Consider the following 15,755-nt stretch of genomic DNA (forward strand, 5'->3'; position numbering starts at 1 on the left):
AGGTGTGGCGAAGGCTGTCTTCTCTTTTGATGTCGGGGTCAGGGGCACCTGCCAATATCCCTTTGTGAGGTCGAGAGTGGTGATGAAGCGTGCCTGTCCCAGGGAGTCAATGAGATCGTCAACACGAGGCATTGGATAAGCATCAAATTCGGACACCTCATTCAACTTCCGATAGTCATTACAGAATTACAAGCCAGACGGGTCATTACAGAATGACCCGTCTGGCTTGGGGACCAACACAATCGGACTCGCCCACGCACTTTGGGACTCCTCGATTACTCCAAGTTCCAGCATCTTCCTGATCTCCTCCTGTATAGCTGTCTTACGGGCCTCAGGCACACGGTATGGACGCTGGTGTACGCTGGTATGCGGTCAAGTCCAGGACAGCATTCAGCGATTCCCCTGTCAGGAAGGGTGCAAGCAATCCCACCCACTGCTGCTTGGGCCACTTTTCTCGAGTGGCGGTTGCTTCAAACGTATGCAAATACGCCTCAACATCATCCGTCGCCCCCATCTTGGCTAAAAAATCCCCCGCCTTCACCCGGGGCATGTTCTTGGCGGCCATTTGTTTTTGCAAGAGCAATTCCTCTGCCTTCAGTTCATTGGCTCTCCTTTGCTCCTCCAGGAGAGCCAAATTAGCCTGATATTGGGCTTCCTGACTTGCAAGCAGGGTTTTCAAAATGTCCTCCTTTTTTTTTTTTTTTGTTGTAATTGAGGATATTTTCAATTTAGAAAAACCATAACACAAACCATCAATGTCCATGCACTTACTAACGCTTGTCCAGTGCCCGCATCCTCCACCATATGTGATATCATGAGAGGCTAGCTCTCAGCGGGACAGGACAAGAAGTGCAATGGACGACAGGTTTGGATACAAACAAAGGTTTTAATCAAGGGTTTCAGGGGGAATTCACAAGCAACAAAGGTTTGAATAGTGTCTCTTCCAATACTTAAATCAAAATAAAGTCTCTTCTGAGGTAAAACTGAAGACGGAGTTCTTTTCCAAGAGTCTCTATGCCTCACCCCTCTTGACGTCCTCCTCATGTAGCCTAGCCACCTTAGCAAGGTCCAAATCCAGAGTCCTGTCGTGTGGTCCCAACTGGCAATGAGTTTCACGCAGCAATCAACTTCTTCACAGAGCACAGCAATCGAGCTTGTCTTTCCCCAAGCTGCACCCTCAGAGGCTCTCTGCCTTAAGAGCCTTGCCTGCCAATCCCGCCCTGATCAGCTGCAGGTGTGTGGTTTTAATTGCTGCCTTCCACCAGATGGGGCCAAGACTCTCTCTGGGTGGAGCCATCTTAGGGGGATGTATTTGCCCTCCAGGACACAGCCTCTCGTGACATCACAGTATCAATTTGCAGAGAGTCACACTGTTCTTACAATTGGGTGCAAAAATAATGTTATTAAATATTCTAAACAAATTATTTAAATGAAGTCAGCCATCTCGAAAACATTTTATAAATCCTAAAGTAAAAGTGGTAATTTGACACAAATCAAGCAATTGAGGAGAATTTTGAGAAAGTTGGAGTGTTAATAATTAAACAATTTTTCCACAAAAGGCAAAGCAAACCTGGGATAAATGGTTAAAAGGTTTCCATAAACAAATAACTGGTACAAATGAAAACATGTCAAAACGACATTGTATGTTATTATCTATGACTGTTCTGCCAGAGAACATGGGACAACAATAAAAGGTAAATAAACAAAATTAGGCCTCAATCACTCCTGATGCCGGTCATAATAATGCCAGACTTCACCGTATAATCACATTTGATAAAGACCTGTGCTGTGTGTTAATCACTCATTGATGATTTAGTCAAGAAAATGATCAGCAATCACTGAATTGACTTATCCAAGCATAGAATACAAGATCTTGCAGTAACTGGCAGATACAAAGATGACAATACAAAAACAACAAATGTGCGTTCATCTTTAATTCTGCAGAATTTTATATGTAAATTAAAAACATAAAAATCCTGTTAAAGCAGTAATTTAATCTCACATCTTTCCGGCTTACACTTTTTATTTACAATCATACAAATATAACAGATCATATGTTGTGTTTTGGTATGATAAATTAAGAAGGCGGCGTTAACTAAAGGCATGTATGGTGTTAATTTTTTTTTATTAAGGCAAGCACCCAGAGGCTGAGCGATTAAATGAAAGCTTGCTCTCTACCAAGTACGTATATGGAAACAAAAAGTGCCAAAACTGAAACTAGGGGAAAAAGTAAAAATATGAAGTACACAATTTACATTTGGAATAATCCGGTAATGTGCACAAATAAGAAATGTGTGGTGGAAAATGAAAAAAAGGTTGTTTTATAAATAACCAAATCCGATCTAACAAACTTTGTCTACACCTGAACTTACTTCACTTTATCAAATTTTCTACTTGGCAGAATTGCTTCGTAATTCTTGACATCAAGAGCCGAGTTTGGCCCGATGATAAAACTGCACCCTAAAGTGAAATATATACTGTCAATGGTACAAAATGGGCTTTTACTGTAGAAATCCTAAACTGCATAATTAAAATCAGTATTTTTGGTACATCTCAAACTGACAGTGTTATTAATTGGTGTACTGTACAGTGTTGTGGTCCTCTTAAATGTTCAACCCCACTAAGAAAAATGGTTAAACCGGTTACAAACAAAATCTAACTAGATGATGAAATCACTGGAATAATCACATTTTGGCTTTTTAAAATCATTTAAACGAATGCCCATTACTTCACAGTAACCCTTCCTGTTCAAAGCTGGAGGGTAGGAGAGAGAAGGAAAACGGATAAAACTTGATTCCAGTTCCACTGTAGAATTTATTCTGAAACTCCACCCTGCGGAGGAAAAATGGAACTCTTTATTTTAAAGAATCATGAAAGTCCACTTCAGTTCGTGCACCAATGAGGGCATCCTACCAGTGCAGTCGAAGGGCATGGAGGAAAGCAGACAGGCCCTCCATCACCAGCAGGATGGACACAGTGAGAACGGCAAACAGACCAAACACCGGCACTAAGAATAAAACCCCAAGAATTGATTCCATTCGCAGTCCTACTCGCATCACCATGGCCCAAAGTACTTCCGATAGCTCTGTGTGCAGAAAAAAAAACCACCTCCTGTTACTAAATGCGATGATGTGTACATTCGATACCCACTTGAGACCAAACAATGATGCAAATAAAGAAAATCCACATAGGAGTGATACCTATATAAATGGATTTAGGAAAATAAAAAGGTCAAACAACCCATAAAATATATTGAAAAGGACCCATACATAAGCATTCAATATACATTTTGTGGAAGGGAAATGATGGTGGTAATAAGGGACATGCCTGCAAACAAACAGAACTACAGTCCCTGACAAAAGTCTTGTTGCTTATCCAAGTTGTAGGAACAACAAATAATAACTTGACTTGTAGTTGATCTATTGGAATCAGAAATGGCATTATATGAAAGGCAATGCCCTCTAGATTATGCTTATTATACCAAAAGAAAGTTTTGTATCATTCATTGAGTTTTATTATTTAATTAGGACAGAAAGGACAGATTTAGCTTGGACAAAAGTCTTGTCGCATACAAAAATAATGTAGAAATTATACATATATTTCATTTTGAATACACAAATATGCTACAATAATTTCAGAACATAAAGTCATGATTAATATCGTGTCTGGCTCCCGTGAGCTTGGAGGACAAGTGCTCCTACAACTAAGATAAGCAACAAGACTTTTGTTAGGGACTGTATTACATAAGATATATAAGACATTTAGCAAATCCTGTATACAAATTCCCAAATGCCGTTCGTGTAATGACAACAACTGAGGTTCAATGAACAAAAAAACAAACACAAAAAAAGAATTATTGAATTGCAGACTTTGTAAATAAATACCGGTATTCCAAACGAACTGCATTTTAACTTAATTATACAATTTGATTCACTAAGCAATGCTCTTCCATTCAAATTGATCTTGAGTGACCAAATTCAAGGCACCCCACTACGAATGAACGAAAAACCCATCATAATGACAAAAATAACTTGAATCTGTAATTAAGTAATTACACATCATATTTTGAAAATTAACCAATGACAATCTGATATAGTTTTGGAAATATTGTTAAAGAGAATTATTTTTTAGAAACAACTTATGACGCGACAATTTACAGTATTTTGTTTCACAACCTTTTGAGACAATCACTGCAATCGAATGTTGTTTGAAACTTAAACTGAATCGTGAACTGACCGAATGTTTCTGCTCCTTCCACAGTGATTAAGATTTGAATCAGGGCACCAACCGTAAGCAATGCTGTTTAACTGAAGGAGACAATGTTTTTTGGCTTGTAAGTTCGCTGTGTTGTGAGACCCCCGTGGGCCGATTGGAATGCAACTTTGGTGATGACCACGGCAAAAACTTGACCAAGGGTAGAGTTTGATGAGATAAAACAGCAGCAGAGAACAGCTTTCAAAAGGCTTTGAGGAAATTCTGCTCCACCATTTGGTGCCTCAAGAAAGGAAAGCCATTAACACTGTGGTTGGTCAGGTGGTCAAGAGGGCGCTGCCCTGAACTGAGATTTTATGGTTTGGTGAGGAGAATATTTTGAACGCCTCCTCGGTGATAGACAGCATCTGTTTATCGGTCTACGTATAAGAAGTTAGCTGAACTGTAAGACAACCTTTGTTCACACACTTATCTATGGTCACAAGGTATGTGTCATGAACAAGAATAAGGCTATTTAAGTCATTTTCTAAATGAACTTTATTTTAATTGCATAGATGGCTTCCAAGATCTTTAAAAAATGCGGTTTAAAGGACAACCGACGTCTCCGGACAAGTTGTGTCCATAATTTGTAAAATCGCTTCAAATGACTTCTACTGAGCGCATTTTACAAAGATCCCACCGCATATAGCTATATTTTACGTTTTAAGACTCGCGCTGAATATTCCGGAAGTCTTGTTTTTGAGTTGGTGACGAGTCCTTACCCTACGTCACTGAAGGAACGCCCCTCACCGAGAAAGGACATACCTTGCATCACCTCAATGTATTTTGCGGTACTTTGTTTGGTCTGAAAACTTCGTGTTGATCCGTGTTGATGGCGAAATTAGAAGGAAAACACATAAATAACGCAATGGTGAATCGTTGTGTGTTACACCGAGACTTCTACAGTGTATTTGATGTTCGCTTCCAAAACGTCCCAGGAGACAAATTACACGGAGCTTTGTCGCCCTCTTCTGCCTTTTTTTGGTACTGTGAGTACTATAGAGTTTGTCACTACATTTCTCTCCAGATGCATCAAACTGACCGGAATAAATTCTTTAATCGATTGCAAACATAAATGCTTTCCTCTTCAGAACTATTTGAATCATATTCATAACTGGATGAGTAACAAGAAAGCATATTCTCAGAATCTGAAGCCATTGTTTTGATTCTCCAGCACAGCAAGACGTCTTGGGGTTACACCACGAACAAGGGGGCGGTACCTTCTGAAACTGGCCACTTCCGGGTTCAATTTGAAGTAGTTTTTGGACACTTTAAGTCATTTTTATTAGTGTTTTGCATTTGACTAAAAATATCATACTGCGTGTTTTGGGTATTTTAGATGCTACAAAACGTTTTTCTGATGTCAGTTAGGAAACAAAAAAGTGATGTCGGTTGTTCTTTAAGCTTTAGATCTATGACACGATGAAGCTGTAAAGGCATCAAAGAGTGGTTTGTAACCTGCATTGGTTGGACAAGAAGGCTTCATACTTACGCGCATGTGCCAGACTCAGAGCCCAGAGCCTGAGGTAAGAAGCTGTATTAGATATGCACCCCAGGCAGTACTCTATACTGTGGATGGCCTGGTGCAGGAACTCATCACCAAAATTAAGCTATTAGGACCAAAACAACAACAACCAAAATTAGCTCATTGGTTTCATCAAGATTTTGCTGGAGTGCATTAACAGATCTTTCTGACCTCCTCTGTGTGCTGCTCTCCGCTTGAGGAGAGCTCACTGGGACTGCTGCCCTCCTCTATGTCATGAGTCCGTAACAAGAAGAGTTCTTCTTCACTGCTATGACGCACACGCTCATAACCCTGAGAATACACATGACACCAACTCCAATTTGCTTAAACATACTTCAAGACATTTTAACTGTCAAATAAGTACTCTACTCACCCTGTACAAACTTAGCCGACGACTTCCACTGTGAAGCCAATAGAGGTAGAGTGGTTTACCAAGGAACAGTACAGGCACTGAGAGCACAGCGATAATCACCAGAAAAATCTGCAAGCCGGTCTGGAAACAAAAACAAAACATCCAGCTTCATTAAAAAAACGATCCCCTCCATAAATAAACTTTTCATATCTACAAACAATCTACTGACATTTCAGAAGAGCTAAGTGCTGTATTTTCCGCTGTATAAGGCGCACCGCGCTATAAGGCGCACCTTCAATGAATGAGGAGTTTTCCAAATATAATAGATAAGAATATAACTTCTTTTCCTTTCGGCTTTTCCCTTCAGGAGTCGCCACAGAGAATCAATGTCCGCCATCTATCCCGGTTTTGTGCATCCTCTTCTCTCACACCAGCTACCTTCATGTCCTCTTTGACCATATCCATGAACCTCCTCTTCGGTCTTCTCTCGGTCTCCTGCCTGGCAGTTCAAGATTCAGCATCCTTCTCCCGATATAGTCGGTCTCTCTCCTCTGGACATGTCCAAACCATCTCAGTCTGGCTTCTCTGACTTTCTCTTCAAAGCCTCTAAAATGAGTCGTCCCTCTAATGTACTCATTCCTGATCCTATCCAACCTGGTCACTCTCAAAGAAAACCTCAACATCTTCAGCTCTGCTACCTCCAGTTCTGCTTCCTGTCTTTTCTTGAGCGGCACCGCCTCCAGTCCAAACATCATAGCTGGTCTCATAAGAATATAACAATTTTCCAAATATAAAGCACACCACATTATAAGGTGCTACAGTAGAGGCTGGTGGTTACGCACTACTTCTACAGGGGGAAACGAAGTCGGTGGCTGCTGACAGTATTTGCGAGACCTTTTGTGGCTCAATATTACTTCACAAATAAGGCGCACCTGCATATAAGGCCAGGGTTATCTTTTGAAGAAAATCAAGGCTTTTGGGTGTGCCTTGTACACCGGAAAATACTGTAATTTAGAATGATCCCTTTTTCATTTAATAAATATAATAGTGAAGCAGTGAAAAATCAATTCATCTGAACCTCCCCAAAAATTGACCAGTGTCTTTTCCAAGTATGTGTTTATCAATACTCATTTTGAAGTGCTGTAGTTTAGCAACAGACACAGAGACGTTTATAAACAACAAAATCAGGATCAGCAGTATCAGTTACGTTTACCCACCGGACCAAATACAGTATTTAGTAGGAAGCAGGACTCTTTAGTTCCTCACCTGTCCAGAATAAAGGGGCTCCACCGAGTCCCCTTGCATGAGGAACATGTTTATAAAATGAATGAGGATGCTAGGAGCATGTCTGGAGTCCTTGGCAGAGAAGAAGAGCCACTTGTAGAGTATCATGAACACAAGGTATCCAAACAGGCAAAGCAAGAACAAGATCTCAGGAAGAAATACCAAGTACACATTGTGTTTCCTCCTGAAGTGCCTGTTTTCAAGAATAAAAGTGAGGTAAAAAAAATAAAGTGTGATCATTGGTGGTCATCTGTCAACATGAAAAAAATAAATACTTACAAGTGATTAAAAGTGCTGAGGGTCACCCCAAAGCTCATGTGAACGATGCCCAATATAACTGACATTTTCATCTTATAGGAGTTCAGAAACGTAAGACGGTTTGAAGCCAAGTTCCAAATCTTGAATAAGACAAACACAATAAGTATTAACAAAAAATAGCAAGCAGCACAAAGCAGCAAAAGAACCAATGGATATCTGCACTTAAGTTTTACAAAAATGTTTTGTATTATAAATCAATGACAATTCGTCAACAATAGCAGCAGTCTAAGCAAAGGCATCATAAAAGCTGTATAACATTACAATGTTTTTATTGTGACGGTGGTTGCATTATTATATTCATACACAATGGCCAAATCCTTCAACAACATTATAGGTTATTTCAATGAAATTTTACATACGAGACTTCAACACAGTCCACTCACTGGGTCAATTCCAAGAGGGTATGGTCCATTGAACACGCCAGTGACATTTGGATCCAGAGTGAGAAAGCCATTCCCTCTGACATCCTCAACACTATTTGGAGAGGATGAAAACAACATGCTGAGTCGAAAGCAGAATATTAGACTCTTTCACAAGCTTTCCTGGATGTTTTGTATTTGTCTTTGGGACAGACTTACTTCCACGCATTAGCCGTGAACATGGCTTTGACGCTCCATCCAGAACCAAAGATGTTCATGGATTTGGAGAAACAGTCATTGTATATGAGGCCGGTATATACAGAAAAAAGGCCCATCATTAGGATGATGTAACGACCCTCGAAAAAAGTGTTCCAGATCTAGACAGCAAATTATTCAGTGACATGTCAGCCTTTTGGGGAAACTGGTACACTTGGAGAACATGCTGGAAAGAAATTTACCTCGTTTCTAGTATTCTTAAGCTTGCGGTTGTTCTCACACAAAATCATCCAAAAAGCAAAGGCAGCCATAAGAAGACCATGACCCATGTCTCCAAACATCACAGCAAACAGGAAGGGGAATGTAATGATTGTGAAAGGAGCTACAATAAAGAGTGGGAAAGATATTAGGAACAACAGCAATATAAGATGTAAAACTTAAAAGACAATGTATGTAGCATATACAATAAATATTTTGTCAAATGCATCTATTTCCACAACAAAATCTGTCACAACAAAAAATAAAAAGCTACCCGCCTACCAGGATTGACTTCTCTGTATGTCCCCACTCCATAGGCATCCACAATGTTCTGGAAGCCAACAGTGAACTTGTTAGACCTTATCAAGGTAGGAGGATTGTCGTTGGTGGGTATGCGATTTACAAAAGATGGAACTGTTGATCCACTTTTTCTCTGTCGAACAAAATACACATCACCAGAATTAACATGAACATCGACGGCACTTAAGACATGGGGTATAATATTGTTATTTTCAGTGATGGATAGTATACAGTAATTACTTCTTAATTCAACACTGTTACTGCTGTTCTATAAAAAAAAATGTGCAACACTATTTGAATGAGTAAATCATCAAAATAATTTTCATTTGACAAGCAAAACTTATAAATTAGGAGATATTTTTTTCCTTTTACTTTGTAATGTCAACTGCATAAGTGGTGATGATTGGCGTTGTACAGTCAAATTTCATTATAAGATAATCAGAAGCAGGGTTGGGCAGGTGCAGACATATCCGACTCACACAAGTAGAGATTTATGATGACTGAAAAAAATAAACGGGTACAGAAAACCTAGTTAAAGTTCCAGCGAAATCAGCCTTACAACTGAAATACAGACACTAGCCCCCATTTCCTAAGAACCAAAATTAAAGGAAAGAACATATAGAGTAAAAATGCTTCTCTATGTCACAGTTGAGAATTTTGAACTTTCAATGGCCATTAAAACAAAATCGGAAATTTGAATCTGAAAATAGCAGAAAAATAAAATTTCTTCCTCGTTTCACAAACCAAAAACAACGTCAGTAGTTATCGATGAGAAGGTTTCTTCAGCCGTCATCTGTACAAAAGTGAAGGTAAACACGTTAAGGCAAAAATTAGTGCATCCAAAAGATAGGCTACCAAATGAAAAACAAAGTAATGTAGTTTATTCCATACATTGTAAGAATGAAAATTGTAAAGAGCAGTACATTGGGGAGACTCAACAAATTCTCAAAAAAAAAAGACTTTATCAACATCGCAGGGATAATACTAGTGGGCTTCAATCGGCAGTACATTTGCACCTAAAAGCTAGCAACCACTCATTTGACGACAATGACGTTAAAATCTTAGCGAAAGAACATAGATGGTTTGAAAGGGGGGTAAAAGAAGCGATTCTTATAAAACAACAAAATCCTTCATTAAACCGGTCTGGTGGGGTGAGGTTCAATTTGGATCGATCATACAATAGCCTGCGCAGGCAAAACAGGTTAGGCAACTTTCGCAATGCTGATGAGGGTCGTTATGCTGATGAGGTGATACCGGGGGGAGTGGGGGTAATAGGCCAGTCGTTAGTCAGGAATGTAGGAACAATCAGTGGGGCCACAGGGAGGGGTCCCGCGCCCCCCCCCCCCCAACCTGAGAGTAGGGACCTATCATAGCTGTGTCCGGCGCCACCATGTCTGGACATTAGGGATATATAAATGGGGCTGATACGACCAGTCAGACTTTAGTTCGCTGACGAAGCCTCTTGGATAGGAGGCGAAACGTCACTTTTGTACAGATGACGGCTGAAGAAACCTTCTCATCGATGGACCACTCCTGTACGACTGAGAGCTTACACAGACGTCAGTAGTTATGGAAGAAATTCTTTACCGATCCTTCTTCGAGTGTTCTTCTCAGAGTGGAAAGCTCATCGACAGGACACCAGACCTCAGCAATAAGACACTTGTTGGTGACGTCCAAACTACACTGGTTGAGAACGTAGTAGATGGCTTTCATCTTTTTGACCTGTATGACCCAAGTATAGACTGATTCCGAGGCCTTAATCAGGACTTGCTTCAGGTAATCTTCAGTTCGATGAAGTACCTGCAAACAACAGCAATACATTTGTTCCATAGAATTACCAGCAAGATAAACTCCATGTTGTCTGTATTTTGGTGATTCCGATATAAACAGAAGGTGGATATATCCAGCTTCAAAAATGAGATTGAAAGAACGCATTCAAAAAGGATAAAATTCAAGTAGGTATACTGTAATTACAAAAAGAAAAAATTTCTAGCCAGGATCTTATGCTGATCATGTGCTACAAGAACAGCAATTGGATTTTTCAATCAGTGTGTTAAAGTTAACAAACGATTTATGAGGCACTGACCTGTAGAGAAACTTTGCTCTCTCGCTAACTCAGAAGAAATTGGTTACACATTTAATAGATTCTTTAAGGCTACTTTTCCATATGTACTGTGGTGTTAAGATGTGATAATGGAAATGTATGCATTTGTGTTAATTTGCAAATGATCTGGATACAGTACATCTGTTTTTGAGGGACTATTCAAATATGACATCCATTTCTTGAAATCTATTTTTATTTTATCTTGAACTGAAAGGGACAAAATATAATTAGAGATTTTTAAAACTGTTTAAAATTATTTGGAATGAAGCCTGACTAATTTGTTTTGACATCTTAACATTTTCAGTGCCTCTACGGTTTGCTGTTGACTGTGTTGCCTCACTTTTTATATTTAACCTCTGCGGGTCACATTTTAACAAGATGACTGTAAACACATTTACAATGAATATCTGTTCGTCAATGACGAACACACCAAACTTGCATTCTGTCACCAATTGAACCAGTTCAAGAAAAACAAAAGAGGACTTACAGTGTGCAGGTCCTGAATGCGAGTACGTAGTCCTTGCACAACATCATTCCTCTCCTCATTGTTGCTGGGATATGGATACAGATGGCAGTGGTAGCTAAGAGTAGAAGGAAAACATATATCATTCGAAGGTGACTCTTTCTTTTCCACAGCAATACAATATAGTGATAGCAGTCTGGAATATTACCAGTCACATATCTTCTTCACTTTCTGGCCAATTTGTTCTCCCCAGAAGGAGATTAGAAACACCACACTTTTGGTGGGCTCGCCCTATAAAAATTCATAATGTCTTTATTTAAAATTATTACCATCACAACATGAACAAAAAAATATTCTATGGATTTTGTGAGCTCAGGCCAAGCTAAGAACTGTCTTAGATGACAGTCATGGCCCAATGGGTATATACATATGACCATCACAACATGCATTTTTTTTTTAAATGTAGCAATCTGCATGATGGTAGCATCGTAAGATGGCGGATTTCATAATACTGGTTTTGACCTGACATGCCCAAAACAAACTGTGGCAACCCCCCCACCCTCCCAGGGAAAAAAGCAGTAACCAAACCAATGTCACTAAAATTTAAAAAGCCACAATTAAATTATGATTATGTTATGAGGGATAATGGAAGCACTCATGGCTGAACAACATTATATCATCAAAATGTGTACGTCATGGCAAACAAGAGCCAAATTAAAAACCTACAGTGTCCGGATCTTCCAGATACTCCTCAACTTCAGCATAGCTGAGAATCGTGAAGCCTTTACATACTCTCCACAACATTCGCTCAAAGGCCTCGATCTTTGCCCTCTGGATGAGCCCAGAAATGAAACTGCCAAAGAACAAAAACAAGATTCAAAAACAGGCATGTATTTTACTTATCTATTAATCTAGCCATCCAATATTTTATTTTTTCTTGTTGTAAGGAAAAATATTTGCACCCTTCACCAACTTTCGCAAATGTTGGCCATTTGAATATTGCTCAGCTTTGATATTTTGTAGTTATACAATAGAGTTTTCATTTTACCCCAGTTTGGCTCCAAGTTTCTGCATACTGCTGTAATCCATCATTGTGTCTTTTTCTAGGAAAGGAAACTCCTCATATGCAACGTGCGATGGCTCTCTCTGGAGGGAAAGTAATACATAATAAAGGGACGAGAGAGAAGAAAATGTATGGAACAGCAGATCCCACTGTCCGTGTGTGATCAGGTTTGGTGTTAATACATAATTTCCAGTGTTCCATACACAACAAGAAAGCTGCTACAGCATGACCCATTTACCTCTGCACTTCTCTGCACAAAGTTGCAAGTGATGCGCAGCATGTGTGTGTACTCTGTGAGCTCCAACAGATTCTTCTGCAATCTCTCCTTATTCCTCATTACTTCCCCTAACTCTACTTCCAGCCTCTGCAGTTGCTCCTGCACAAACACATGCATACACAACCATCACGTTCCTAACCAGGAATTAAAATATGTAATATAAAGGCTGTGGTCATACCATTATGCCCATCACATGTTTTGGTAAAGGAGCCACAGGGTTAACATCACCATCTGGCAAGGAAATGTCAGCTTTCTTAATTTCTCTCAACAGATAGCCTGTGGACAACATATTGGTTAGTTCATAGTAGACTCTGTATGAAGCTCTTGTGTATTTTGAACACATCTTATTGCCAGCCTTTCAAAACCATGACACAAACAGCCACATTATGAAGTTATTCTCCCATCTTGACTGAATAAAACGGTTTAGTGAAAGCCATCATTTACAGCTGAATGAACGTAGGATGGCACTCTCGTAACGGCAGTCACTGACTTTCAATTGATTCAATGAGAAGAAGCTCTGTTCTTTATTGTATTAGTACTTTCTATGCAATTATAGCTTTCTACACGCCTTGAACTAAATCATTGCATTCATACTTTAAATTTATACAATTACGCACATAAATGCATTAATAACGAGCATACTATATTGGCTTTAAGATCAGAAAATACTTACCAAGGATCCTCTCCATCTCTTCACATCTTTTGATTTCGTTTACATATTTTCGTTGAAATGCATTAACATTGGGATTAAGCTGAAACAGGAAGCCACACAAATGTCAACAGCTGTTGCACGGCAAAATTGATTTGAACGTCACACTTTTCATACTGTATTTAATTTAGAAGAATGCTAACAACTGTCTTGACTGCATGCCTGCAATTGAAAGGGACACTTCCCCAAGAAAATGTAAAGTGGATCAGAACTTACATCTCGGAACTCTACAATGCCCAGTTCTCCTAGATCACCGATACAGTCGTATGCTGACCCGGACTGAAGGAACAGTTGTGCTAAGCACATTTCTTCACCCCGCAGCAAAGAGCCCATTTTAGCTTGCTTATCCTCTCTTCTTTGGTAACTGGCTGCTATTGTTAGCAAGCTAACAAGCCGATCGCAGACATGTAGCGCTCGTTCAATTTCAGGCAGTGTCCCGCAAGTTGCGTCCAGTTCATCCAGTGCCACATTTCGAATCTTGCAGTAGAAAAACACTTGACTTGCTACACGTCCTAACGCTATCCATGCACAGGTTCTCTCTGTCGTTCTACCAGCTAAAGGCTCTATCCATCTTCGCTTAGCTGAAAATAAAGGTCCTTCCAAAAATCAGATCGATGTGGTAGTTCCTCGCACAGTAAGGTCTCTATCAACCAGAAAATTAGTTAACATGCAATTTCTTCATAGTTCATAAAGTTTTAGCAGGAGGTCGCTGGTCTATTCACCACGTCACTCTGTTTTGGAGTCTGCGCAGTGAGCCCCTTACGCTTGATTACGAGTTACACGTGATCGGGCGAATTGTACACAAAAGAATCGATGTGAATTGAGTTTTATTTGTGGGCACAAATATGACATATCCTCATTTAAATACATAATTTAAATGAGGATATGTAAAAAATGATTAATTTAAAAATGATTAATTTAATTGTCAACAAACGTATTACTGTAATAAGATAAAATTGTTCCAAATGTGAAACATGTTCACAAAACTAGATGTGTTTTGTTACAGATACAATACAAGGATGTTGAAAATCTATCTGAACGTCTACTTATTAAATATTGGTACGTATTTATTTATTTCTGTTAAAACCGAAAATTGTGTCTTCATATTAGTCATTTGCTTGTGGGAAGTGGCGATGATCTTAATTCTCCATATACGGTTTAATATGTGCTGTTTTTCTGAAGTACATATTCGATGTTTTGCAACGATCAATAATAATAAAAGAGAACTCGTTTGAGCGGCGCGCTAACATGCCAAAGTCGCTTAATATATGCGTCACTGTGTGTTTTCGTGTTTGTCGCTTAGTAACGCGTAACTCAAAGTAGCTTCAATATTCAATGTTACTGCGATATTTTATACTGCAGCCTTGTCGACATGTGTTTAGTGAGTCAAGATTTGACTCAATGAACAATGACTTAAAACGTCTCCGCATGCTCATTCGGATAAAATGGCCAAAGCGGTGGTTGTCCTATCTTTTATGTTACTGTTTTGTTGGGCCGGTAGCGCAGACCCTGGTAAGTAAAGGCAATTCTGAGTTGAGTTAGTACATTTAAATGCGACAGTTAAGTGCTATCAATATACAACCAGTACGTTCAGACATACGTGTTCTTTTCATCAGTTTTCCATCCATCGTACGTTCTTGCCACTGGACCGAAAATCACAGCATTTTTACTTGGAAACATAAAAGGCGTCTCTCTGAATGTACGCACAGTATTTCCATCTAATGTAACAGGTACATACAACAAGAATCCTTTATCATTTTTAAATGATAGGGGGAATGCAGGTGGTCACTATTGTAGGTTTTTGGTTTATTGACAGGGAGCATTGACCCCCCATCGTGTGCAGCTGAGGAAACTTTGTGGATTGTGACAAAGGAACTGGTTGGAACGGTAGGAAGATCAGCTTCCAATGTGTTACCCAATCATGCATAGATGAAACCAAAGAAATGTAAAACCATGCTACAATGAACGAGTACACTCATTTAACATACAATAGTCCTCCTTCTCTGTCTGATATGTGATTCAACAGAATGCACTCCGGATTAATCTGCAGTTGAATAAAAGTCTGCATTTGTGTGGTGATAATGAAACCGACTGCTGTCCAAAGCCATTGTGTGTCCTAGAGAGCCTGCAAGTGTCTGCATGTGTGGGTAACATGGTTCAGGCATCATTGCTGATCCAGGCTAAGATTCATGCTCATGTAATTTCTGCTTTTCCCAGTTCAGGTAGGTATACTGAATCTGCTATCCTATACGCGCAATTGAGTTACAAGAGTGTCG

At 39.5% G+C, this 15,755-nt stretch overlaps 2 protein-coding genes across 2 annotated transcripts in view; one reads left to right on the forward strand and one right to left on the reverse strand.

Annotated features, from left to right (window-relative positions):
• Positions 1 to 1,919: 1,919 nt before the first annotated feature.
• Positions 1,920 to 14,221, reverse strand: atp6v0a2b (ATPase H+ transporting V0 subunit a2b). The gene is made up of 20 exons (XM_088994394.1): positions 13,696 to 14,221; positions 13,444 to 13,522; positions 12,949 to 13,046; positions 12,732 to 12,869; positions 12,479 to 12,576; positions 12,157 to 12,283; positions 11,639 to 11,721; positions 11,455 to 11,548; positions 10,451 to 10,663; positions 8,846 to 8,996; positions 8,548 to 8,687; positions 8,309 to 8,466; positions 8,114 to 8,204; positions 7,692 to 7,810; positions 7,395 to 7,605; positions 6,150 to 6,269; positions 5,948 to 6,067; positions 5,744 to 5,861; positions 2,914 to 3,085; positions 1,920 to 2,832 (listed from the first exon to the last, which is right to left on the reverse strand). The coding sequence occupies exons 1-20, from the start codon at positions 13,810 to 13,812 to the stop codon at positions 2,730 to 2,732; spliced, it is 2,550 nt and encodes an 849-aa protein (XP_088850520.1). The 5' UTR covers positions 13,813 to 14,221; the 3' UTR covers positions 1,920 to 2,729.
• Positions 14,222 to 14,767: 546 nt separating this feature from the next.
• Positions 14,768 to 15,755, forward strand: part of tctn2 (tectonic family member 2) — a 5,747-nt gene continuing 4,759 nt past the window's right edge. Inside the window, exons 1-4 of the mRNA XM_088995514.1 lie at positions 14,768 to 14,991; positions 15,096 to 15,209; positions 15,296 to 15,366; positions 15,506 to 15,701. Coding sequence (XP_088851640.1) covers positions 14,925 to 14,991; positions 15,096 to 15,209; positions 15,296 to 15,366; positions 15,506 to 15,701 — 448 coding nt within the window. The 5' untranslated portion in view covers positions 14,768 to 14,924. The remainder of the gene's footprint in view (positions 14,992 to 15,095; positions 15,210 to 15,295; positions 15,367 to 15,505; positions 15,702 to 15,755) is intronic.

Source organism: Hippocampus bargibanti, linkage group LG04 (genome assembly GCF_051943395.1).
Source record: "Hippocampus bargibanti isolate YZ-2025 linkage group LG04, ASM5194339v1, whole genome shotgun sequence".
NCBI lineage: Eukaryota > Metazoa > Chordata > Actinopteri > Syngnathiformes > Syngnathidae > Hippocampus > Hippocampus bargibanti.